The sequence below is a fragment of the Motacilla alba genome, chromosome 1A (genome assembly GCF_015832195.1).
Source record: "Motacilla alba alba isolate MOTALB_02 chromosome 1A, Motacilla_alba_V1.0_pri, whole genome shotgun sequence".
Taxonomy (NCBI): Eukaryota; Metazoa; Chordata; class Aves; order Passeriformes; family Motacillidae; genus Motacilla; species Motacilla alba.
This window is the reverse complement of record NC_052031.1, coordinates 547,439-573,220: the sequence shown is the minus strand read 5'-3', so window position 1 is coordinate 573,220 and position 25,782 is coordinate 547,439. Positions and strand designations below refer to the sequence as shown.

General features: G+C 58.4%; 1 protein-coding gene across 1 annotated transcript in view; it reads left to right on the top strand.

The window, feature by feature from the left end:
* SHANK3 (SH3 and multiple ankyrin repeat domains 3) overlaps nt 1–25,782 on the top strand; it is a 123,780-nt gene that overhangs the window by 85,000 nt on the left and 12,998 nt on the right. Inside the window, exons 16-20 of the mRNA XM_038153588.1 lie at nt 1,592–1,672; nt 7,291–7,314; nt 9,609–9,736; nt 11,830–11,932; nt 21,096–23,421. Coding sequence (XP_038009516.1) covers nt 1,592–1,672; nt 7,291–7,314; nt 9,609–9,736; nt 11,830–11,932; nt 21,096–23,421 — 2,662 coding nt within the window. The remainder of the gene's footprint in view (nt 1–1,591; nt 1,673–7,290; nt 7,315–9,608; nt 9,737–11,829; nt 11,933–21,095; nt 23,422–25,782) is intronic.

Sequence of the window (25,782 nt, the reverse complement as noted above, 5' to 3'; positions counted from 1 at the left end):
GAAATGGGAGCAGGAGACAGGAGCAGGGGATGGACACACACAGGGATGGATGGAAACAGGAATGGGAGCAGGGATTGGAAACAGGGATGGAATCAGGGGAATGGGATCAGGGATGGAATCAGAGGGATTGGAGTATGGGATGGGAGCAGGGATGGAATCAGAGGGATTGGAGTAGGGGATGGGAGCAGGGATGGAATCAGGGATGGGAGCAGGGGGATTGGAGTCAGGGATGGGAGCAGGGGGATTGGAGTAGGGGGATTGGATCAGGGGATGGGAGCAGGGATGGAATCAGGGGAATGGGAGCAGGGGGATTGGAGCAGGGGATGGGAGCAGGGATTAGAGAGTGGAATCAGGGAGTGGAATCGAGGGGATTGGAGCAGCGAATGGAGTCAGGGGGATGGGAGCGGGGCTGGAGCAGGGGGATGGGAGCAGGGAATGAGGGGGGCCGGGATCGGGGCCGCTCCCAGCGCAGCACGCGGGGCTCGGGGGAGGGAAGGGAGGGAAGAGGGAAGGGAGGGAAGGAGGGAGCGCTGCTGGCACGAGGAGCTCCAATTATCCTGTCACGGCACAAAGGCACGAGCCGTGGGAACGGCTGGCAGCCTCGGGAATTCAGCCGGGAATTCAGCCGGGAATAATCCTCGGGAATTCAGCCGGGAATCAGCGCCGGGAGCCCCGGCGGGGCCTCTCGGGCCGCTCCTGCCGCTCCAGCCCGGGGTGAGCCGCTGCCCCTCGGCGCTTCCCGCTGCTCCCTGCCCGGTGCTCTCCTCGTCCCGGTGCTCCGCATCCACGCGGCCGCTTTTCCAAGGGATCCGAGGGGCGCCGGGGGCCCGGGGCGGGGGGCTCACGCCGTGTCCCCCCCACCCCGGTGACAGCGCCTGTGTGGGCCCGGCTGGGGCTGAATCCGCCCCGCTGGATCCCTGCCGCAGGCACAGGGATCCTTGGAGCTGCCGTTGCCATGGCAATCCTGGAGCGTTATTCCAGCATTGTCAGCGAGGAGCAGCGAGGAGGAGGAGGAGGAGGAAGAGGAAGAGCTTTCCACTCATCCTCGCTGCTCCGGCGGGGGGGGGGGGGGAGCTCAGGGAATGCGGGATCGGGAGCTTTTGGGATCATCCCGGGCCATGCGTCCTTGGGCAGCTCCCGGCCGGACGCCGGCGCTTCCATAGGGTCGGGATCCACGGCCAGGAGCAGCAGGAGGAGGAGGAGGAAGAGGAGGGTGGGGTGGGCTGAGGCGCTCCGGGGGTTGCGCCGAGGCGGGAAGAGCATCCCGAGCTCAGGCTGGACACATTCCCGCTTTTCCCGCATCCATCCCGGCACCCCCGCGAGCCACCCCCGCCCCTCCGGGGCCATGGCTCGGACTCCGCGCTGAGGAGGGGGGGGCCGACATTCCCAAAGGCCGCGGGCACATTCCCGGCGGGAATCATGAAGAAGTTCGCGTCCACGCGCAGCCTCAATAAGATCCTGCAGCAGTGCGACTCCTCGTCCCGGGAATACGAGGAGATCCAGGCTGTGGAGAAGAAGTGGCACCTGCACCTGGCCACCCCGCGCAAATTCCGGGAGAAGAGGTGCAAGATGCCCTCTCTGTTCCTTGCAGCTCCGCCGCCGCCCAAGAGAGCGCCCAGCACCACCCTCACGCTGCGCTCCAAGTCCATGACGGCCGAGCTGGAGGAGCTGGGTAAGGCCGGCGGCGGGATGGGGTCGGGATCCCCTGCGAGTCGCGGGTGGTGCTCGGGAGCCGCTCTCCAGCGGTTTTCCAGCGGTTTTCCAGCGGTTTTCCAGCGGTTTGCGTGTGCGCCGTGGGCCCGTGGCGGTGGGGGGGGGGGTGTGGGAGGCGCGGGGGCCGGGGAGCAGGATTCCCGTCTCTGTCCGGGGGGATGTCCAGAGGGATGTCCAGAGGGATGTCCAGCGCTCTGAGGGCGCATCCCGGCAGAGGTGGGCGTGGGGAGGATGTTGGGAATCTCCAGGTGGGTGTGGAGAGGTTGATGTGTCCTGGCATTGGGCATCCTGCTCCTTTCCCTGCTCCATTCCCTGATCAATTCCTGATCCATTCCCTATCCATTCCCTGATCGATTTCTGATCCATTCCCTGCTCCATACCCTGCTCCTTTCCCAGCTCCTTTCCCTGTTCCATTCCCTCATCCTTTCCCTGCTCCTGCTCCTTTCCCAGCTCCTTTCTCTGCTCCTTTCCCTAATCCTTTCCCTGCTCCTCCTACTCCTCTTCCTGATCCTCATCCCCTGCCTGCCTCTCTACCTGTTCCTGCTCCTCTCTCTGCTCCTTTCCCTGTTCCATTCCCTGTTCCATTCCCTAATCCTTTCCCTGCTCTTTTCCTGCTCCTTTCCCTGTTCCATTCCCTGCTCCATTCCCTAATCCTTTCCCTGCTCCTGCTCCTGTTCCTGCTCCTCTCCCTGCTCCTGCTCTTTTTCCTGGTCCTCTCTCTTCTCCTGCTCCATTCCCAGCTCCCTCTCCCTGGTCCTTCCATTCCCAGTTCCTTCCCCTGCTCTTTTCCCAGCTCTTCTCCCTGTTCCATTCCCTGCTCCATTCCCTAATCCCTTCCCTCCCCTGCTCCTTTCCCTGCTCCTTTCCCTGCTCCTTCTCCTCCCGCTCTTCTCCCTGATCCTGCTCCTCTCCTCGCTTTCCTCTCTCCTTTCCATGCTCCTCTCCCTGCTCCTGCCCTTCTTCCCAATACCCTCCCTGCCCTTCTCCCACTCCTCTCCCTGATCCGTTCCCTGTTCCCTTCCCTGATCCATTCCCAGCTCCATTCCCTGATCAACTCCCTGCTCCGGCTCCTTTTCCTGCTCCTCTCCCTGTTCCTCCTACTCCTCTTCCTGATCCTCATCCTCTGCCTGCTCCTCTCCTGGCTCCTGCTCCTCTCCTCGCTTTCCTTTCTCCTTTCCATGCTCCTCTCCCTGCTCCTGCCCTTCTTCCTGATCCCCTTCCTGCCCTTCTCCCTGCTCCTTTCCCAGGTCCATTCCCAGATCCATTCCCAGCTCCTTTCCCAGCTCCTTTCCCAGATCCATTCCCTGCTCCATTCCCAGCTCCATTCCCAGATCCATTCCCAGCTCCTTTCCATTCCCAGCTCCATTCCCAGCTCCATTCCCAGATCCATTCCCAGCTCCTTTCCATTCCCAGCTCCTTTTCCAGCTCCATTCCCAGATCCATTCCCAGATCCATTCCCTGCTCCTTTCCCTGCTCCTCTCCATTCCCTGATCAATTCCCTGATCAATTCCCTGCTCCTCTCCCTGTTCCTCCTACTCCTCTTCCCGATCCTCATCCTCTGCCTGCTCCTCTCCCGGCTCCTGCTCCTCTCCCTGCTCCTGTTCCTTTCCCTGCTCCTCTCTCTTCCTTTCCCTGCTCCTCTCTCTTCTCCCAGCTCCCCTCCCTGCTCCATTTCCTGCTTCCTCTCCCAGCTCCATTCCCTGATCAGTTCCATGATCCATTCCCTGATCAATTCCCTGCTCTTGCTCCTCTCCCTGTTCCTCCTACTCTCTCTTCTCTGAGCTCCTCTCCCTGCTCCGTTCCCTGATCAATTCCCTGCTCTTCTCCCGGCTCCTGCTCCTCTCCCTGATCCTTTCTCTTCTCCTCTTCCTTTTCCTGTTCCATTCCCTGCTCCTCTCTCTTCTCCCAGCTCCTCTCCCTGCTCCATTCCCAGCTCCATTCCCCATTCCTCTCCCAGCTCCATTCCCTGCTCCTCTCCCTGCTCCATTCCCTGATCAATTCCCTGCTCCCGCTCCTCTCCCTGTTCCTCCTACTCCTCTTCCTGCTCCTGATCCTCATCCTCTGCCTGCTCCTCTCTCGGCTCCTGCTCCTTTTCCCACTCCTCTCTCTTCTCCTCTTCCTTTCCCTGCTCCATTCCCTGCTCCTCTCTCTTCTCCCAGCTCCTCTCCCTGCTCCATTCCCAGCTCCATTCCCTGCTCCTCTCCCAGCTCCATTCCCTGCTCCTCTCCCAGCTCCATTCCCTGCTCCTTCCCTGCTCCATTCCCTGCTCCTGCTCCTTTTCCCGCTCCTCTCTCTTCTCCTCTTCCTTTCCCTGCTCCATTCCCTGCTCCTCTCTCTTCTCCCTGCTCCCTTCCCTGCTCCATTCCCAGCTCCATTCGCTGCTCCTCTCCCTGAGCAATTCCATGATCAATTCCATGATCAATTCCATGATCAATTCCCTGCTCTTGCTCCTCTCCCTGTTCCTCCTACTCTCTCCTCTCCCTGCTCCATTCCCTGCTCCCTTCCCTGCTCCATTCCCTGCTTCTCTCCCCGCTCCTGCTCCTTTTCCTGATCCTCTCTCTTCTCCTCTTCCTTTCCCTGCTCCTCTCCCAGCTCCATTCCCTGCTCCATTCCCTGCTCCATTCCCAGCTTCTTTCCCTGCTCCATTCCCTGCTCCATTCCCAGCTTCTTTCCCTGCTCCATTCCCTGCTCCATTCCCAGCTTCTTTCCCTGCTCCATTCCCTGCTCCATTCCCAGCTTCTTTCCCTGCTCCATTCCCTGCTCCATTTCCAGCTCCATTCCCTGTTCTTCTCCCAGCTCCTCTCCCAGCTCCTCTCCTTCCTCTCCCGTTTCCTCATCCCGCTCCTCTCCCTCCTTTCCCAACCCAGCAGTCCAAGTTTTGATTTCCCATCTCCGGGCAGATCCCAAACCCTGCCAGGTGAGCTCTGGGAGAGCTCTGGAATTCCGGGAGAGCTCCAGGTGAGCTCTGGCAGAGCTCTGGAATTCCGGAAGAGCTCCAGATGAGCTCTGGAAGAGCTCTGGAATTCCAGGAGAGCTCCAGGAGAGCTCCAGGTGAGCTCTGGCAGAGCTCTGGAATTCTGGGAGAGCTCCAGGTGAGCTCCGGGAGAGCTCTGGAATTCCAGGGGAGCTCCAGAAGAGCTCCAGGAGAATTCCGGGAGAGCTCCAGGTGAGCCCTGGAAGAATTCCAGGAGAATTCCAGGGGATCTCCAGGATTGCCCCTTCCCCCCACTCCGCTGCCACTCCCACATTTCCTGCTGCTTTCCCATCCCGCTCCACATTCCCAGACTCCCTGAAATCCTCTCCACTCCCACCATTCCCTGCTTCCCGCTGCCGGAATTCCTGGTTTTTCCCAGCCCTTATGGCCACCTGGGATGTGCCCAGGACTCCTCGGCAGGGTGGGAGCCGATCCCACTCCATCCCTTCCCTTATCCCGGATCCGGTGGCACTTTGTCCCCGGATGTCACCGGAGCAGCCATGGAGGGATCCCAATTCCCAAGAAAACTTTGGAATGTCCTTGGGCTGGCTCCAAGGCCATCGATGCTGCTGCCCCGGCTTCCATGGGAATTTGGGATTTTCCGTGAGGGAATGTGGCACCCTGGAGCCTCAGCAGGATCCCACATTCCCCCTGGTTCTCCATGCTTCCCTGGTTTTCCCTGTTTTCCGTGTTTTTCCATTTTTTCCTTGGTTTTCCATGCTCCCCACAGTTCTCCGCGTTCTCCCTCTTTTCCATGTTCTCCCTGGTTTTTCCATGCTTGTCCTGGTTTTCCATGTTCTCCCTGTTTTCCATGGTTTTCCATGTTCTCCCTGTTTTTCCACACCCTCCTTGCTTTTTCCAAGCTCTCCCTGTTTTCCATGCCCTTCTTGGTTTTCCACGCTCATCCTGATTTTCCATGTTCTCCCTGTTTTCTGTGGTCTCCCTGTTTTCCACGATCTCCATGGATTTCCATGTTCTCCCTGATTTTCCATTCCTTCTTCTTTCCCATGCTCTTCCTGGTTTTCCAAGCCCTCCCTGTTTTCCATATTCTCCCTCTTTTTTTTTTCCACGTCCTCCTGGTTTTCCATTCTTTCTGGTTTTCCAAGCTCTCCATGGTTTTTCCATCCCCTTCCTGTTTTCCATGACCTTCTTGGTTTTCCATGTTCATCCTGGTTTTGGACACCCTCCTCGGTTTATCCATGCTCTCCATTTTCCCATGTTTTCCTTGGTTTTCCATGTTCTCCCTGTTTTTCCACACCCTCCTCGGTTTTTCCATGCTCTCCCTGTTTTCCATGATCTCCATGGATTTCCATGTTCTCCCTGCTTTTCCATTCCTTCTGGTTTTTTCCATGCCCTTCCTGGTTTTCCATGCTCTCCATTTTTCCATTCCTTCTGGTTTTCCACGCCCTTCCTGATTTTCCTCTTTTTCAAATTCCTTCTGGTTTTTCCAAGCCCTCCTTGGCTCTTCCATGCTCTCCGTTTTCCCCCTGCTCTCCCTGTTTTCCATGCCATCCCGGCTTTTCCATTCCCTCTGGTTTTCCATGCCCTTCCCACTTTTCCAAGCCTTTCCTTGCTCCCTGCGCTCCTCCTTGCCGCCAGAACCTGCGGGATTGGGACAGATCCCAAAATTCCCAGATTGGATCAGCTGGGATTTATTTCATCCTGAGCCTCTGCCTGGATTCCCACCCTGGAATTCCCATCCTTGATTCCCAGTGCTTCCAGACCGTTATTCCCAATCCCAATCTTTTTTTGGCGGGAATTCTTGGGAGCCGAGCCAGACCAGCTCATTTTTCCCACTTTTCCCCCATCCTGGATCCTGGGATTCCTCCTTCCACCCTCCCAGCAATTCCCAGTTTTCCCGGAGAGGGATTGGGAGCAGCGATCCCGGGAGAAGGATCTGAAGGCCGTTCCAGCTCTGATCCCGCAATTCCCATGAGTTTTTCCGGGAATTGTAGTGCTCATTTCTGTGGATCCAAGGAATGGGCTCAAGCCATTCCAGGGAAAACAGGGGATCCGTCCTCTTCCCATCCCTTGCTCCGGGTTTTCCCGTGGATCAGCATTCCCAGGATTTGGCCTGGAGCCGCTCTCCTTCCCGAGGAACCGTCAGGGAAAGGGACATTCCCAAGGAAAGCTCTGCCGGGTCCTTCCCACCCTGTTTTCCATGGATCCCAAACACCCCCTGTGCCCTTCCCGACCCTTTCCCCGCCATTCCAATCCCCTTGGAGCAGCAGATTCCCAGCAGGATGCTCCGAGATCCCTCCCGTGCCAAAATCCGTGGGCTTGGATGCAGGGAATTGCCCTGGGAGCTTTTCCATGGCTTGGGATGGAATTCCAGCCAATCCCCCTCCAGCTTCCCTGGATCCGTGAGGATCCATGAGGGATGATCCCAGCCTGGAGCTGGGATAAATCCCAAATCCCGGGTCGGAGGGACAATGCCAGTGGATAAAGGCTGGAATTCCGAGGTGCCCTGCCCAAATCCCACATCCCAGGCTGGATCCCGCATGCCAAAGGCTGGGAATTGTGGGAAGAGCCAGGCCGGAGCCGGGAATGGGGGCGGGAATCGTTCCATGCCGTTGATTCTGTGTTTTGTTTCCCATTCCAAGCCTCCATGCGGAGAAGGAAAGGGGGTGAGTGAAACCGAAATTCCCGGGATTCCGCCCCTTCCTGCCAGCTCCCGCTGGGATCCGGCAGGATCCAGACTGGGGCGAGATCCCGGCATCCCGAGGGTCGCTGTTCCTGCAGCGTCTCAGGGAATTCAGACGGGAATTTGGGAATTTGGGATTGGCTCCGGTGTCCGGGAGTCGCTCCAGTAGGAATTGGAATGCCAGGAACTGGAATGCCAGGAATTATGGGGCCGGGAGTTGGAACGGCCACGTGGGATTCTGCTGGGCACGGGCAGAATGCTCCTGTATCCCAAAATTCCCAACCCTGCCATTCCCAGCTGTGATCCCTGGTCCGGGTTTTCCCCACGGGAATGTCCCGTGTGGGATCCTCGGGAATGACGGTGTCCAGCTTTATCCCAAATAGCCAAAGCCTCTCCTGGCAAATCCAGAGAGTTTATCCCGCTATTCCTGGCAGTTCCAGGCGGTTTATCCTGTTATTCCTGGTGGATCCATGCAGTTTATCCTGCTATTTCTGGCAGATCCATGCAGTTTATCCCATTATTCCTGGCAAATCCAGAGAGTTTATCCCGTTATTCCTGGTGGATCCATGTGGTTTATCCCATTATTCCTGGTGGATCCATGTGGTTTATCCCATTATTCCTGGCAGTTCCAGGCGGTTTATCCCATTATTCCTGGCGGATCCATGTGGATTATCCCGCTGTTCCCACCCTGAGGATGTGCCAGGAATGTCGCGTGAGGGCCGCAGAAAAAACCGGGAAGTTTTTGGCGGAAGGGTTGGATCTGGATGGGATTGAAGGTCCCTTCCCACCCAACCCCTCCCGGGATTTTCTGATCCAGGATTTTCTGCCCTGGTGGTCCCCATTCCGTGTTCCCCGCGGAGCTGGGAATGTGGGATCAGCTCTTCCAGCCGGGATCCCGTGGGGATAGGACAGGGAAGAAGACGAGTGGGAATTACCGTGGGAAGTGTCTGAGGGATCCTCCCAACCCTTCCCCGGATCGGGCAGATCCAGAGGGGGCCAGACGAGGATCCCAGGGATCAGGAAAATCAGCTGGAGGTTCCCAAGGATTGGAGACGGATCCAGGATGCTTTTCTTCCAGAAAAGATTCCAGGGAGAGCTCCCAGCACATTCCAGGGGCTCCAGGAGAGCTGCAGAGGGACTGGGGACAAGGCCTGCAGGGACAGCACCCAGGGAATGGCTGCCAGTGCCAGAGGGCAGCCATGGATGGGATCTTGGCCATGAGGAATTCCTGGCTGGGCTGGAATTGCCAGAGCAGCTGGGGCTGCCCCTGCATCCCTGGCAGTGCCCCAGGCCAGGCTGGAGAAATCTGGGATCGTGCGGAGGTGCCCCATGGAATGGGATGAACTTTAAGGTCCTTCCTACCCGAACCATTCCCTGATTCCATGTCCCACAATTCCATGGAAGGTCTGAGGATCAGCCTGGCTTCAGGAGAATCCCAGGGCTACAATTCCCACCTGGATACAGGTGGAGCTGCCCAGTCCCTCTCCCAGGGCAGGAATTTGGGATGCGGATCCAGCTGGATCTGGGAAGTGCCATCAGGTGGAGGTGACACGGAGCCAAAGGCTCCATCGTCCCATTCCGGGTGGGAATTCCATAGGCTTGGCTCAGGTGGGATCCATGGAAATGAATCCATGTCCACCTCCTGCCTTTTCCCATATCTAGAGGTTCAGGATTCCAGCTGGAATTCCCAAGGGAATGGATCCGCTGGGACACATCCAGGCACTGCTTGGTGTTCCCAAGGGATAAAAGTGCCAGGGTGGATCCTGGAGCTGGGAATTCCAGTCCCGCTCCCCATTCCCTGAGCTCGGATACAGCCGTGCTGGCTCTGCCGGTATTCCCGAAATCCGTGGACACCGGATGCTGCCCTGGACACGGAAGGTTGGGATCATTCAGGGAGTCCATTCTGGCTGGGAATAGCCCAGTTTATCCCAAAAAACCACCGGATGTGCCGGAGCCGTGTGGATCCCACGGACATCTCCGTGTCCTGGGATTCCCTGGCTCTCCCACCCTCCTGGCAGGACTCTGCTGATCCCGAATACCCGGAATCCGGGATGAACTCGCTGGTTAGCGCCAGACAGAGAATTCCTTGGAATGTGGGGTGGAACAGCACCCATGGAATTCCCCGGCTGAGCGGGATCAGCCCCCGCAAATCCATGGAAAACCACCGTCAGGGAGAGGAACAGCAGGGACTATCCCTCTGTTCTCCGGGATGAGCTGTGGGAAGGGAGCGATGCCAGGGCTGAGCCCCGGGATCAGCCGGTTTTCCTTGGATTCCAGAGAAGCTGGATGAGATCCTGGCGGCCGCCGAGCCGGCGCTGAGGGCGGAGCTGGTGGAGGCCGATTCCAGGGCGGCCACGGTGAAACAGCGCCCGACCAGCCGCAGGATCACCCCTGCGGAGATCAGTGTGAGCCAGCGGGAATTCCGCGGGAATGGGGGCGCGGAATGTGGGAATGGGGTGGGGGAGAGCCGCAGGATCACCCCTGCGGGGATCAGTGTGAGCCAGCGGGAATTCCGCGGGAATGGGGGCGCGGAATGTGGGAATGGGGTGGGAGGATCACCCCTGCGGAGATCAGTGTGAGGCAGCGGGAATTCCGCGGGAATGGGGGCGCGGAATGTGGGAATGGGGTGGGAGGATCACCCCTGCGGAGATCAGTGTGAGCCAGCGGGAATTCCGCGGGAATGGGGGCGCGGAATGTGGGAATGGGGTGGGAGGATCACCCCTGCGGGGATCAGTGTGAGGCAGCGGGAATTCCGTGGGAATGGGGGCACGGAATGTGGGAATGGGGTGGGAGGATCACCCCTGCGGAGATCAGTGTGAGCCAGCGGGAATTCCGCGGGAATGGGGGCATGGAATGTGGGAATGGGATGGGGGATCACCCCTGCGGAGATCAGTGTGAGCCAGCGGGAATTCCGCGGGAATGGGGGCGCGGAATGTGGGAATGGGGTGGGGGAGAGCCGCAGGATCACCCCTGCGGGGATCAGTGTGAGCCAGCGGGAATTCCGCGGGAATGGGGGCGTGGAATGCGGGAATGGGGTGGGAATGGGATGGGGGAGAGCCGCAGGATCACCCCTGAGGGGATCAGTGTGAGGCAGCGGGAATTCCGCGGGAATGGGGGCGCGGAATGTGGGAATGGGGCGGGGGGATCACCCCTGCGGAGATCAGTGTGAGCCAGCGGGGATTCCCTGGGAATGGGGATGTGGAATGTGGGAATGGGGTGGGAATGGGATGGGGGAGAGCCGCAGGATCACCCCTGCGGGGATCAGTGTGAGCCAGCGGGAATTCCGCGGGAATGGGGGCGTGGAATGCGGGAATGGGGTGGGAATGGGATGGGGGAGAGCCGCAGGATCACCCCTGCGGGGATCAGTGTGAGCCAGCGGGAATTCCGCGGGAATGGGGGCGCGGAATGCGGGAATGGGGTGGGAGGATCACCCCTGCGGGGATCAGTGTGAGCCAGCGGGAATTCCGCGGGAATGGGGGCACGGAATGTGGGAATGGGGTGGGGGGATCACCCCTGCGGAGATCAGTGTCAGCCAGCGGGAATTCCGCGGGAATGGGGGCGTGGAATGGGATGAGAATGGGATGGGAGGATCACCCCTGCGGAGATCAGTGTGAGGCAGCGGGAATTCTGTGGGAATGGGAGCGTGGAATGTGATAGGAGGGCGTGGAGAGGGATGAGAGGCACTGGGGAGTGGCATTCCCAGGAACAGAGAGTGGAATTCCCAAGGAAGGAAGGAGAGGGACAGGAGCACGTGGAAAGGGATGGGAAGGATCCGGAGGATCCCACTGAGGGGATCGGTGTGAGCCAGAGGGAATCCCACCAGGAATGGGGGCCTGGAATGAAGGAGAGGGGTGGGAAGGAAGGGGGAGCGGCATTGCCGGGAATGGGGAGTGGGATTCCTGGGAATGGAAGGAGAGGGAAGGCAGCACGTGGAGGAGGATGGGAGGGAATGTGGTGCCAAGGGGAGCTGGTTCAGGAGCAGAATTCCCGGGAATGCAGAGCCTGGGAAACCCTGATCCACAGCAGGGGCTCAGCGCTCCCTCGGCTCCCCAGGATCCCCATCCAGGCCTGGGAATCCGCATGGATTTCCCAGGAAAGGCTGAAAGAGCAGCTCAGGAGGAGCCTGGAGAGCCGGGCTGGATGCGGGGCTGGAATTCTGCTGGAATCTGAGAGGATGCACGGAGGGAGGAGGAGGAGGAGGCTCAGGATTGTGCCAGGAATGCTGCGGGTGGGAGGCAGCTCCGGGAAAAGCGGGACAGGAGCTCCCAGAGCCATCCTCACCAGATTCCCGCCTGGAGCAGGCAGGGGGATGGGATGGGACCCAGGGAATCATCCCAAAGTTTGGAATTCCACTGGATGGAGCAGCAGGAAGGCGGAGGCGAGGAGTGTCCATCCCGGTGGGAAAAGCTCCCGTCTTCCCGCGGTTGGAAGCTCGGGTGGGAATGTCGGGTCCTTCCAGCAGCATCCGGACTGGGAATTCCCTGTTTTTCCCTTCCAGTCCCTGTTCGAGCGCCAGGGAATGGCGCATCCCGGGGTCCTGGCAGGAACGGAGAAGCCCCACGTGTCCCTCCGGAAGGGAATTCCACGGACCAAGTCTGTAGGTGAGGAAAAAAACCGGGAGAATCCCTTGGGAATGAGGAGGGGGGGTCCCTGCGGGATGTGGAGTGGGCGGGAAAGGCTCGGCCCTTCCCGGGTTGCTCCAGCTCTCGGATTTTGGAGTATTCCGTGGAATTCCATGGAATTCCAGCTTGGAGGGATGCCTGGTCCTACTCGGTGGGACTGGAGAATTCCAGGAGAGAATTCTGGGAGAGAATTCCAGGAATTCCCGGATCGGCTCTGCCAAGGGCAGGGGGGCTCTGCCACCCCCAGTGTTGGCACTGGGCATTCCCGGCGGGAATGGCACCTCTGGAACTGGGAATGCCGGAGTTGGGGCTTAGGAGGAGCAGGACGAGGTCTGGAGGAGGCACCGGGATGTGGTGGATCCTTGAGCTTATCCCAAAAGATTTATGGAGTCTCCAAACCCAAAACCATTGCTGGTGGGTTCTTGATTCTGTTCCCAAAGGCTGATGGTGCCACCAATCCCAAAATCCACCTGTGGGAAGTCCTTGACCCCATTCCAGAGGGTTTTTGGTGCCACCAATCCCAAAATCCACCTGTGGGAATTCCTTGACCCCGTTCCAGAAGGTTTTTGGTGCCACCAATCCCAAAATCCACCTGTGGGAAGTCCTTGACCCCGTTCCAGAAGGTTTTTGGTGCCACCAATCCCAAACCTGGCTGTGGGGGATCTTGTGTCCTAAAACATAAAGGAAAACCGGGAGTTTCAGGGATTGTGTTGGTGCAGCTGCTCCTCTGCCGGGAATTCCATGGGAAGACGTTCCCAAGTTTCTGGAAGAGCTGGGATAAAACGGGATCGTTTGTGTGGGATGGGGAGGATGGATCCGTGTGTGCACGTGGAGAGGTCCCATCCCAGCGCCCCAAACCCGCAGTGTCCAGAGGGGAACCGGGACTTTTCTCCTGGTTTATCCCGTATTTTGGTCTTGGATGTGGATCCTGCTCTGGTGCCGTTGGAATGAGGAGGATCCAGGAGGTTCCCAAAGGGTGTCCGGAGTTTGGGAAAAAGCTTTGGAAAAGCTGTTTAAGGGCCGGTGTGCTGTGAAGAGCCAGGAATGGTTTGGAAAGGGATCTGGAGTGGGAATGGCAGCGTTATCCAGGATGGATCATCCACTGGGAATGCATCCAGGGGATTGGCCAAGGGCTGGAGCTGGGCTGGGAGAGCTGGGAATGTTCCCCTGGAGAAGGGAAGGCTCCAGGGAGAGCTCCGAGCCCCTGGCAGGGCCTGCAGGGGCTCCAGGGTCGCTGCAGAGGGACTGGGGACAAGGCCTGCAGGGACAGCACACAGGGAATGGCTGCCAGTGCCAGAGGGCAGCCATGGATGGGATCTTGGCCATGAGGAATTCCTGGCTGGGCTGGAATTGCCAGAGCAGCTGGGGCTGCCCCTGCATCCCTGGAGAGTCCAAGGAAAGGCTGGAGCAGCCTGGGATACCGGGAGGTGTCCAGGGGTTGGAAGTGGATGGGCTTTGAGGTTCTTCCAACCCAAACCACACCAGGATTGGGGAATTGTGGAATCCTTGCCCGTGGAATGCCGGCAGTGCCTCGGGAAGGGCCCCCGAGCCCCCCTGGGCCGGGCAGGGGCTGCCAGGGATCCGTGCCGGGAGAGCCCGGGAAGAGTGGGATGCGCCCCGGGCTGGGGCCAGGGCAGCTCTGCTGGGATCGGGGCAGGGATCGGGAATGTCCTTCTGGCTCTGCCCAGCTCCTGCCAGGAGCCAGCGGGGATCGGGATCTGCTCCAGGGAATGAGCCCCGGGACAGGAGGCAGCGGCCTCAGCCTGGGCCAGGGCAGGCCCAGCTCCCAGATTTGGGATCGTTTTCCATGGAAAGGGCTCAGGCCTTGGCAGGGGCTGCCCTGGGAGCTTTGGAGTCGCCTGGGAGCTTTGGAGGCGCCCAAGGAATTCCCGGAGGAGGCACTCGGGGCTCTGGTGGGGATCGGGCCCAGCTTGGATTGGTGACCTTGGAATTCTTTCCCATCCTCAATAATCTGGGAATTCTGCGCTCACACCCCCATGAGAATTCCCAGCACATCCCGGTTATCCCAGACCTTCCCAGCAATTCCCAGCCCGTGCAGCCAAACCCCCCTGGAAAAAAGGGGATTAAAACCATTCCTTGAATCTCCATCAAATCCCAGTGGGAGAATCCCTGCTCCAGGCAGGAATGGCTGCAGCTGCCACAGCACATCCCGACCAAAAAAAAAAAAAAAATCCAGGGAAAAATCCCACGCAGCAGCACCAGATCCATCCCCACAGCGGGACAACCCCTGGAATGGAGGGGACCCAACCCAAAGCCCAAAGCAGCGCCTGGAAGAAACCATTCCCGTGGAATTCCAGGAAAACGGGGATGGGAAAGAGGCGGAGAGGGAGGAATCGGGTGGGAATGGGGCTGGAATTAGAAGTCCTTGAGCTGTCATTCCACACCCACGGCCGGGAGCTGCGCAGTCACTTGATTCCTGGGGAAAAATCCCTGCACGGGTGAGGCAGGAGATGGGAAAGCAGCACTGGATGGGGTTTTTTTTGGGAATAAACATTCCCTGGCATCTGCGTATTCCAGCGGCACTGCAGATTCCCAGGGAGAAAAGATCAAAAAGATTCCGGGGGGGAAAACATTCCCGGGATAAAGGTGGTTAACCCCCAGCTGGCTGGAAAAAAATGGGAGAAAAGATTCCAGGAAAAAATCCCGGGATAAAGGTGGTTAACCCCCAGCTGGCTGGAAAAAAAATGGGAGAAAAGATTCCAGGAAAAAATCCCGGGATAAAGGTGGTTAACCCCTGGCTGGCTGGAATAAAAAGAGGGAGAAAGGATCAAAAAGATTCCAAGGGGAAAAATTCCAGGGATAAAGGTGGTTAACCCCCGGCTGGCTGGAAAAAAAAAAAAAAAAAGAAGGGAGAAAAGATCAAAAAGATTCCAGGAAAAATTCCCCAAAAAAAAGCAAGGATGGGAGGAAAATGGAAAAGAAAAAAAAAAAGTGGGATGGGAGGGATATTTGGAGGAAAAAGGGAAGGAGCAGGGGGAAGGGGAGGGAAGATAATTCCTGTCAGACTTCCAAGATTTCTGCCAGCGCCATCTGCTCCGGCAGCAGAGTTAAAAACACTCCGGAGACTGCGGAGCTGCCATGGCTCCCGGAGAGAATTCCAGAGGGTGGAGCCGCTGCCTTTGGAGGGATGGGAGGGATTTGTGACCCCTCGGGATCCTTGGGAATATTGGGGGGGGCTGGGAAGTGTCCTGGTGTTGAAGTGACATCCGGGATGGAGTCCTGGAATGGTTTGGGTGGGAAGGATCCTCAAGATTCCCAAATTCTGCCCCATTCCAAGGGCAGGGACACCCCCCGCTATCCCAGGGTGCTCCAGCCTGGCCTGGGGCACTTCCAGGGATCCAGGGGCAGCCACAGCTGCTCTGGGAATCCTGGGCTGATTCCGGGTGCCAGAGGACGGAGATTCCCATCCCTGGATGCCACGGGACCGAAATTCCCATCCCTGGACACAGCAGGACAGAGATTCCCTTTCCTGGACACCAAAGGATGGAAATTCCCATCCCTGGGCTCCAGAGGATGGAGATTCCCATCCCTGGGCTCCAAAGGATGGAAATTCCCATCCCTGGGCTCCAAAGGATGCAGATTCCCTCCCCCTTCCCCCTCCAGTATTTGCACCCTCCTGCTCCAGGTCTTTTTTTGGGATTCACTCCCTCATCCCAGCCTTATCCATGGCTAAGGAATGCATGGAATGAGGTTTTCCAGGGATTTGGGCTGTTATGGCAACGGCGGCCTGGGAGCTTTCATGGCGAGGCTTTGTGTTTTCCTTGGAGATGAATTCCATGGAGTGCACCAGGAACGGCTCCGGGGGTTGCCAGGCTACGCTGGGAGCGTCATTCCCGTTCCAGGGAATGCTGGGAGTTGGTCCGTACTGGTCCTTACTGGTGGTTCCGTTTGGATTCCAGCTCTTTATTCCCGAGCTCCGGAATTTGATCCCAGCCGTGTCCCGGTGTTCCGTGGGAAGCGCGGGGCTCCCCCGTGGCCCCGGGTGGGGCTTGAGGGGAGCGGAATTCCATGGAAAACAGCAAAGGGAGGGCTTGATTTGGGGTTGAAAATTCCTGGGAACAGGAGGACACTGGGGACTTTTCCCAGAGGATATTCCCGATTCTCCCATGCCTCCCGAGAGCCTGGAGCAGCTCCCAAAATTCCGGGAAGCCGAAGGTTTGGACACCCTGTGCTTTCCTGGGACGCAGGGAGCAGGGATTGAGATCCGGGGGTGAATCGTGGAATCCTGGAATGGTTTGGGTGGGAGTCCTGGAATGGTTTGGGGGCCTTAATCCCATCCCATTCCCACCCCTTCCGTGGGCAGGGACACATTCCGCCATCCCGGATTTTTCCAGCCTGACCTCGGACACTTCCCAGGATCCAGGGGCAGCCACAGCTTCTCTGGGAATTCTGTCCCAGAGCCGGATGTTCTGGATCTGCCCCCCTTTAGGGATCTTTGAGGGTCCTTTAGGGATCTTTTCTGAGGTCAAATTCCCTTGGGAATTCCAGGAGCATCTCCAGGCTCCAAGTGCTGCAGGGATGGAGCCCAATCCCAAAATCCTCCACACCTGATCCAGCCCCCAGCATTCCAGGCTGCTCCCAAGGGGATCGCTGGTGGCTTTTGTTCCCTTCCGGAGATTCCCAGGCAGATCCCAGCATTCCATGAAAAGTAAATACAGCTCGGCTCTGGAGTATCCATGCTGGGAATAAACAGATCCTGCTTTTCCATGCTCCTTTCTTGGGAGGAATTTCTTCCTCTCCCGAGGTTCTGTAGGAATTTGGCCACGGCAGCCGGGATGGGGTGGGAGGAGGATTTGGGCAGGAGGAGGCAACAACAGCCCTGGAATTCGGGAAAAACCTTCCCGGAACCCAGCAACTCCCCTGGAATTCCAAAGGATCCGCTGGGAGCGGCTCAGCGGAGAAGGATCTGCTGGAAAACTTTGTCCCTGAGGCCAGTGGGATCTTGGGATGGATTGGGAAGAGCATTCCCAGCAGGACAGGGAGTGCTGGATCCAGGTCTGGGATCCTTGGGACAAGAGGGACACGGAGCTCCTGGAGCAGATCCTGGAGGGATGGGAAGATGAGGAAGGGACGGGACGTGGAATTGTTGGAGCAAGTCCGGAGGAGGAACCGAGGCTGGGAAAATTGGGATTGTCCAGCCTGGAGAAGGGAAAAAGGGAAAAAAGGGAAAAATCTAGGGTGACCCAACTGTGACCTTCCGGGACCTGCAGGAGCTCCAGGAATGGCTCTCAGTGCCAGAGGGCAGGGATGGATGGGATCTTGGGAATGAGGAATTCCTGGCTGGGCTGGAATTGCCAGAGCAGCTGGGGCTGCCCCTGGATCTCTGGAGTGTCCAAGGAAAGGCTGGAGCAGCCTGGGATCGTGGGAGGTGTCCCTGCCCTTGGAATGGGATAGGATTGGGATGGGATTTGAGTTCCCTTCCTACCCAGACCGTTCCAGGATTTTTCCATGGGAAGAACATCCGGACTCTGGAGGCTGTGGAATCTCTTTCCTTTATGATATTCCCGATCCAGCCGGACACATCCCTGGGGAACATTCCCAGCGTCATCTCCAATGGTTCCTCCCCCATTCCATGGTGGCTCCGAGCTCCCTTTTCCAAGGAGCCCTCCCCAGATCCAAGGAGCAGTTCCAGGATCCGGGAGCGGAGCCACTGGCGAGGCGACACCCAAGGTGACTCAGCCGCTCCTCCCGGGAATGGCTGGAAAACCGAGGGATGATCCGGGAATGATCCCATGGCTGTGGCTCAGCTGCTGCCACAGGGAGCTGCTCCAGGCCAGGAATGCCGGGTGGGAATGAACATGGAATTCCTGGGATGCGCTGTTCCGTAGTGTCCCTTCCACTTGGCAATTCTTTGGATGTAGTTTTCCATGGCGTTCCCTACATTTGGCAATTCCTGGGATGTGGTTTTCCATAGCATTCCCTGCCCTTGGATGTGGTTTTCCACGGTGCTCCCCGCCCTTCACAATTCCTTGGGTGTTGTTTTCCGTAGTATTCCCTGCCTTTGGCAATTCCTGGAATTCGGTTTTCCATAGTGTTCCTTACCTTTGGCAATTCCTGGAATTCGGTTTTCCAGAGTCCCTTACCTTTGGCAATTCCTCGGATGTGCTTTTCCATAGTGTCCCTGCCCTTGGCAATTCCTGGGATTTGGTTTTCCATAGTATTTCCTGAATGTGGCAATTCCTGGGATGTGGTTTTTCCATGGTATTCCCTTCACTTGGCAATTCCTTGGATGTGTTTTTTCCATAGTGTTCCCTACCTTTGGCAGTTCCTGGGATGTGATTTTCTGTGGTATTCCCTTCATTTTGCAGTTCCTTGGATTTGGTTTTCTGTCGTTTTCCCCGAGCATGGCAACTCCTTGGATTTGGTTTTTCCCTGGTGTTCCCTGCATATGACAATTCCTTGGATTTGGTTTTTCCATAGTATTCCCTGCCTTTGGCATTTCCTGGGATGTGATTTTCCAGAGTCCCTTCCACCTGGCAGTTCCTCGGATGTGGTTTTCCGTAGTGTCCCTGCCCTCGGCAGTTCCTGGGATTTGGTTTTCCGTAGCATTCCCTGAACGTGGCAGTTCCTGGGATGTGGTTTTCCCATAGCGTTTCCCTGCATTTTGCAATTCCTTGGATGTGGTTTTTCCATAGCATCCCCTCCTCATTCAGGGAAAAATGGAGGAGAGCTGGATCCAAGGACTGGATCCAAGGACTGGATGTCCCAGTGTCGCCCCTGATCCGGCAGCCGTGCCCGGGGCATTCCAGAGGGAGGATCCTGCATTCCCACTGGATTTCCTGCCCAGCCGGACACCACATTCCCAGGACTGTTCTGTGTCCTGGGACATTCCAGGCCCAGGGATGGAGCTCAGAGCTTCCCAAATATCCCTGTGTCACCTCCCGGCCATTCCCAGAAGTCTCAAAAAAGGCAGGACTGGGGTTTTGGGTTTTTTTTGGGATCTTCCTGCTGCTCCCAGAACATTCCATGGCTCCATCTAGTGCAGGTTCCCAGATTCCCAAGGAAAAAAGGGCAAGGACGGAATCATTCCCCCGAATCCCCCCTGCCGGCCTCGGCTCTGGGATTTCAAAAAAGCTTGGGAAAGGCACATTTTCCATGGCTTTGTCCAGGCTCCCTTTGAACCCGTTCCGTGCTGCCGGTTCTTTATTCCCACGGCACATCCCCAATTCCCAAAAATAGCCCAGTTTCCAGCACGACCAACAGCATGGGATGGAATTTCAGTGCCAAATTCCTCCCTTTTGTCCCCATTGGATTCTGCCTCGGGTGGAATTGCTGACGGATTCCGGGCGGAGCTGCCGGAGCCTCTCAGTGCCACTGGAAGAGCGTTTTCCATAAAGGAAAATTCGCTCCAGAGGCCAGAAATAAAAAAAGCCTAAATCCTCTCCGGAGCCATTTGAAGGCTTGGGAAGAGCGGAGCAGGGATTGGGAAGGAGGAATTTTCCCTAAGGACAGGTAAGCACGGCGGATCCAGGCTTGGGAATGAGCCTGGAGCTGGGAATGGAGGGAGGGAATCGTGGCGTGGATGGATTTTAGGATCACAGAATGGCTCGGGTTGGGAAGGCCCTTAAACCATCCCAATCCACCCCTGATTCGTTCCTGCTTTTCCATCCCAATCCTCGCAGCGTCTCCGAGTATTCCCTGAAAAAGCAGGAATTCCTGCTAGACCCTGCCGGGCTCAGTCTGGCACTCGGGAACAGATGTCACCCCTCGGGAAAGCGGGAAGTGTGACGGGAGCCGCGCCCGTGCCGGTGGCACTCGGGTGTCTGGCACGTTGGCGGTGGCGGCGCTTCCGTCACCGGAGCTGCTCGGGAAGGGGTGGGAACAGCTCCCGGGGGAGCTGATCCCACGGGAATGAGGCTGTGGGGAGGCTCTCATGGAATCGTGGAATGGTTGGGATTGGGGGGAGCTCAAAGCTCATCCCGTTCCCAGCCTTTCCATGGGATCGCTTCCACTATCCCAGGGTGCTCCAACCTGGCCTTGGGCACTTCCAGGGATCTGGGGGCAGCCACGGCTTTCCTGGGAATTCTGGCTGGTCCCTCCAGTCTCGGAGCTTCCACTGGAAGTTGCTCCAAGCTTTTTCCAGTCAGGCTTGGACAGAGGAAAGTCTCGGGAGCAAAGTGGGGTGGGAGGAGCAACCCCAGCTGCTTCCCAGTTTTCCCACTCTGGGAATGTCCTCTTCACTGCTCTCCATGTTTTCCAGGAGGAGACGAGAAACTCATCCCTGGTTCCATTGTTTTCCTTGTTTTCCAGGGGAAGATGAGAAACTTCTCCCTGACTCCACTCTTCTCCTTGTTTTCCAGAGACAACAAACTCATCCCTGACTTCACTTCTCTCCTTGTTTTCTTTGGGAAGACAAGAAATTCATCCCAGATTCCACAGTTCTCCTTGTTTTCCAGGTGGAAGATGAGGACCTCATCCCTGACTTTGTTCTTTTCCTTGTTTTCCATGTGCAGACCAGAAACTCATCCCTGATTCCATTTCTCTCCTTGCTTTCCAGGTGGAAAATGAGAAACTTCTCCCTGGCTCCACTCTTTTCCTGGTTTTCCAGAATCTCATCCCTGACTTTGCTCTTTTCCTTGCTTTACACGTGGAGACAACAAATTCATCCCTGACTTCACTTCTATCCTAATTTTCCAGGTGGAGACAGGAAACTCATTCCGACTCCCCTGTTTTCCTTGGGAAGAAAAGGAACTCATCCCTGATTCCATCCTCATCCCTGTTTTCCTTGTTTTCCGTGTGGAGACCAGAAACCCAGCCCTGACTCCGCTCTTTTCCTTGTTTTCTGTGTGGAGAAGTGAAGCTTGTCCTTGACTCCGGTTCTCTCCTTGTTTTCCAAAGAATTCATCCCTGACTTTGCTCTTTTCCTTCTTCCAGGGGAAGACGAGACACTCCTTCCCTGACTTTCCGTCTCGTTTTCCAGCTGGAGACCAGAATCGCATCCCCGATTCCATTGTTTCCCTTGTTTTCCAGGTGGAGACCAAAGACTCATCCCTGATTTTAGCTCTCCTTGTTTTCCAGGTGGAAGATGGCAAACTTCTCCCTGGCTCCACTCTTTTCCTCGTTTTCCAGCCAGAGACCAAAAAACTCATCCCCGACTCCCCCGGTTTTCCTTGTTTTCCAGGGGAAGACGAGAAACTGGCCGCGTCCTTGCTGGACGGGAAGTTCCCGCGGAGCACCTCCATGACGGACACGGTCCGGGAAGGCCACGGGATCCCCCCTCCCCCGCAGACCGCCCCTCCTCCGCCCCCCTCCCCCTATTACTTCGACACCGGCCCCCCTCCGTCCTTCTCGCCGCCGCCGCCGCCGGGCCGGGCCTACGACACCATCAGGTCCAGCTTTAAGCCGGGCTTAGAAGCCAAACTGCACGGGCTGCCGCAGGTGCTGAGCGCGGCCGAGATGTACGACCAGGCCCGGGGCTCCATGCCCTACCCCGAGCGGCAGAAGAGGGCCCGCTCCATGATAATCCTCCAGGATTCCTCCCACCTCCCCGTGGAGCCCACCGAGATCCCGCGGCCCGGCCCGGCGGCGACGCCTCCGGAGAAGCTCAAGAGGAAGGGCCGGGTCATCGACAACCCCTACGCCAACATGGGCCAGTTCAACGTGAGCCTCTTCGCCCCCACCAAGCCGCAGAGGAAGAAGAGCCCCCTGGTCAAGCAGCTCCAGGTGGAGGACGCCCAGGAACGGGCGGCCTTGGCCATCACCGGCGGCTACTCCTCCCGGGAGCCGTCCCCCACGCGCCGGAGCCACCGCCTGGACTACCAGCACCACCCCGGCATCGCTCAGGTGGAAGCCGCCGGCCTCCCCTTCGCCACCGCCATCGCCGCCGGCGTCATGAAGGACCGGGACCGGCGTCTGGACGAGAGGAGGAAATCCACGGTGTTCCTGTCGGTGGGAGCCATCGAGGGGCCGGCGCCGGGCGGCAGCGAGATGCCGTCGCTGCAGCAGTCGCGCTCCATCGACGAGCGGCTGCTGGGCAGCCGGGATGTCCTCCTGCCGTCCCCCGTGTCAGCTTTAAAGCCATTAATCAGCAGCTCCTCCTCGACCTTCATCCACCCCCTGACGGGAAAGCCCCTGGATCCCAACTCGCCCCTGGCGCTGGCGCTGGCCGCAAGGGAACGGGCGCTGTCCACTCAAGTCCCATCCCGGTCGCCCACCCCGATCCACAGCCCCGACTCGGACAGAGCCGCGCCCCTGTTTGTGGACATCCAAACCAAAGAACCGGACAGGGGGGACTTGGAGAGCTTGGTGTCCCCCGCCTACTCCCCCGGAGGGAAGGCGGTGATGGCGGCCGACGCCGGCGCTCTGACCCCCACCAAGAGCCCCTGGGGGACTCCGACCACCCTGCGGAAGGAGCCCGAGGCGCGAGCGGAGACGCCGGGCAAGGAGGAGAAGAAACCCGAGGACAAGAAGTCCATGATCATCAGCATCGTGGACACGTCGCAGCAGAAGACCGCCGGCCTCATCATGGTCCACGCCACCAGTAACGGTCAAGACGAGATAGGCCTGGAGATCAAAGAGGAGAGCCCGGCCGTGCCCGAGGTCTGCGCCGAGCCGGCCGAGTCCCCCAAGGTCGAGCCCCAGCCCAGCCCCGTGGGGAAGCCGCCGGCCAGCCCGGCCTCGGAGAAGGCGCTGGGTCAGGGCAGCTCGGAGGAGGAGGTGGAGCCCTACACGGTGACCCTCCCGCCGGCCCAGCTGTCCTCCAGCGACGAGGAGACCCGCGAGGAGCTGGCCAAGATCGGGCTGGTGCCGCCCCCGGATGAATTCGCCAACGGGGTGCTGGTGACCACCCCCGGCACCCCCGTGAGCCACCTGGCCGCGCCCGGCGCGCCGTCCCTGCCAGCGGCAGCAGTAGCACCTTCTCCCCCCGGCGCGACACCCTCAGGGAAGCCCTCGGACGCCCCCGCGGCCCCGGAGTCGGCGGCGGACTCGGGAGTGGAAGAGGTGGACACCAGGAGCTCCAGCGACCACCACCTGGAGACCACGAGCACCATCTCCACGGTCTCCAGCATGTCCACGCTGTCCTCGGAGAGCGGCGAGCCCACCGACACCTACACGTCCTTCGCCGACGGCCAAACTTTTCTACTCGAGAAGCCACCAGTGCCTCCAAAGCCCAAACTCAAGTCCCAGCTCAGCAAGGGGCCGGTTACTTTCAGGGACCCACTTTTGAAGCAGTCTTCGGACAGCGAGCTCATCTCCCAGCACCACGCGGCCACGCTGGCGGCCACCAGCGCGGCCCGGCCACGCTACCTCTTTCAGAGAAGGTCCAAGCTATGGGGGGACCCCATGGAGAGCAGGCCCGGCCACGGGGCCGAAGAGGACAAACCAACTGTGATCAGCGAGCTGAGCTCCCGCCTCCAGCAGCTCAACAAGGACACGCGCTCCTTGGGCGAGGAACCGGCCGGCTCCGCCCTGGATCCCGGCAAGAAGTCGCCGGTGGTGGCCGCACGGTAAGAGCTGGGCGTGGCCGCGGTCGGGGACGGGGCGGGTGACGCTGCCGAGGAGCCGGATGCGGCTTTGAGGGACGTCTCGGAGCTCCGGGGGCTCGGCGGAGGGGCCGGAATGTCCGCGGGAGTTGTGGGATGGGCTCCTGGCGCGCCGTGGCTGTGGCTGCTCCCCCCCGCTCCGCCCTTCCCGCCGCTCCGTGTCCTCCCCTCCCCGTGGTGACAACGGCGATGCTGTGGTGACAGTGGCGATGGTGAGGTGACAGTGGCGATGCCGTGGTGACAATGATGACGCGACAGTCACGATGCTGTGGTGACAATGGGGATGCTGTGGTGACAATGCTGTGGTGACGATGCTGTGGTGACAATGACGATGTCGTGACGATGATGCTGTGGTGGCGATGATGTCGTGACAGTGACAGCGCTGTGGTGACAATGACAATGCTGTGGTGGCAATGATGTGGTGACAATGACGATGCCGTGGTGACGATGCTGTGGTGACAATGCCGTGGTGACAATGATGATGTCGTGACAGTGACAATGACAATGGAGTGACAATAGCAGTGCTGCAGTGGCAATGATGTGGTGACCATGACGATGCCATGGTGACGAGGTGACGATGCTGTGGTGACAATGACGATATTCTGGTGACAATAATGATGCCATGATAGCAATTCTGTGATGACAATGACAATGTGGTGACAATGACGATGCCATGGTGACAATGCTGTGGTGACAATGACTATGCCGTGGTGATGATGACAATGCTGAGGTGACAATGATGATCCCATGGTGACAATGTTGAGGTGACAATGCTGAGGTGACAATGTCGCGTCCTGGGTCACCCCCTCCGTGTTCTGTCCTGGCCAAGCAGCTAGGATGGGTTTTTCCATGGCTTTTCCATTTCTGAGGATCTCCAGGTGTTGTCCCGCTCGGGAGGTGACAAAGGTGGCCCGTGGCAGCCCCCGGACAGGACATGGTGGCACCAACGCCACCCTGGTTCTGCCTCACCCCCCCCAAACCTAAAACAATCCCAAACTTTCCAAATGGGAGCCCAAACCCTTCAAAAGCTTGGGAATGTTAAATCCCAGCAGGAAGTGGCCCAAAATTCCGAGTCTTGTCCTGCCCTTTCAGGCACGGCCCCACGGAGCCACCATGAGCCGATGTCACCCGGTGTCACCCATGGGTGCCAGGAGCTCTGGATCAGGGGCAGCCCTTCCCATGGGAAAAGCTTTTCCAACCAAACCAAAACCATCCCAGCCACGGCTGCTCCCAGCACGTGGCGCTGGCACAGGAGGTGACATTCCAGGCGGTGGCCTTGGGGACAAAGTGTCCTGGGGCATCCTGGGGTCACGCTGGCCTCTCCCAGCAGATCCAAACTGGGAATACCGGGAGTGGATCCAGGGGTCACCATGCCCCAGGGTGTCATTCCCTGTGGAGCCGGGTGTCACCTGAGGTCCCCTCCCTCATCCCGAGCCGAGGCCATTCGGGGATCCTCTGGAATCGAGGCTGTGCCCATCTCCAGTGGCGCTGGAATTTTGGGAATTCCAGGCTTTTACAAGCCCTGCCAGGATCCCACGCTGGTTTGGGATTCCCTGCTGGGAATCCTCTGGTGCCCGGTGACATCAGAATGTCCCTTTCCTTGTCCCCATCCCTTCCTCCTGCGTCCATCCTATCTCCCGGTTTTCCCCTGGAGTGATTCCACTGATTTTGAGGATCAGCCCTTCTCCATCCTCTCTTCCTGCCTTCCCTGCTATCCCTGCAATTCCCAGGGCTCCGTGCCCCGCTCATCCAGCCCCCGGAGCCTCCTGTTCTCCCGCACATCCTGTCCTCACTCCCTGCCGGAATCCGGCCCTTCCAGCCATCCCGCAGAGTCCCACATTCCCATTTTTTTTCCCTTCTGGGAAAGTCACGGCCTTTCATCTCCCGAGTTTTGGGATGGCAAAGGCTTGAAACGTTTCCCAGGAAGTCGGTGGGGAACGGAATTTTTAATGATGGTGGCCGCTCTCCCACATTGTCCAAGTTCTCCTGGTTTTTTATGGAATTGCTGTGAATTCAGGGAATAATGGGAGCACGGTTAGGTAAGAGGGGGTGACCCAGTTTGGGATGCGTTTTCCCAGCTCTGGAATTGTCCAGAGAAGGGAAGTGTCACCTGAATGTCCCTCAGGAGCTGCCAGGAGCCAGAGGTGGCCTGGAATCCCACAGGGATGGGGACAGGGAGGTGGCCTGGAATTCTGCAGGGATGGGGACACTGAGGTGACCTGGAGTTCCAAATGGGGACACTGAGGTGTCCTGGAGACCCGCAGGGATGGGGACCCTGGAATTCTGCAGGGATGGGGACACTGAGGTGACCTGGAGTCCCCAAAA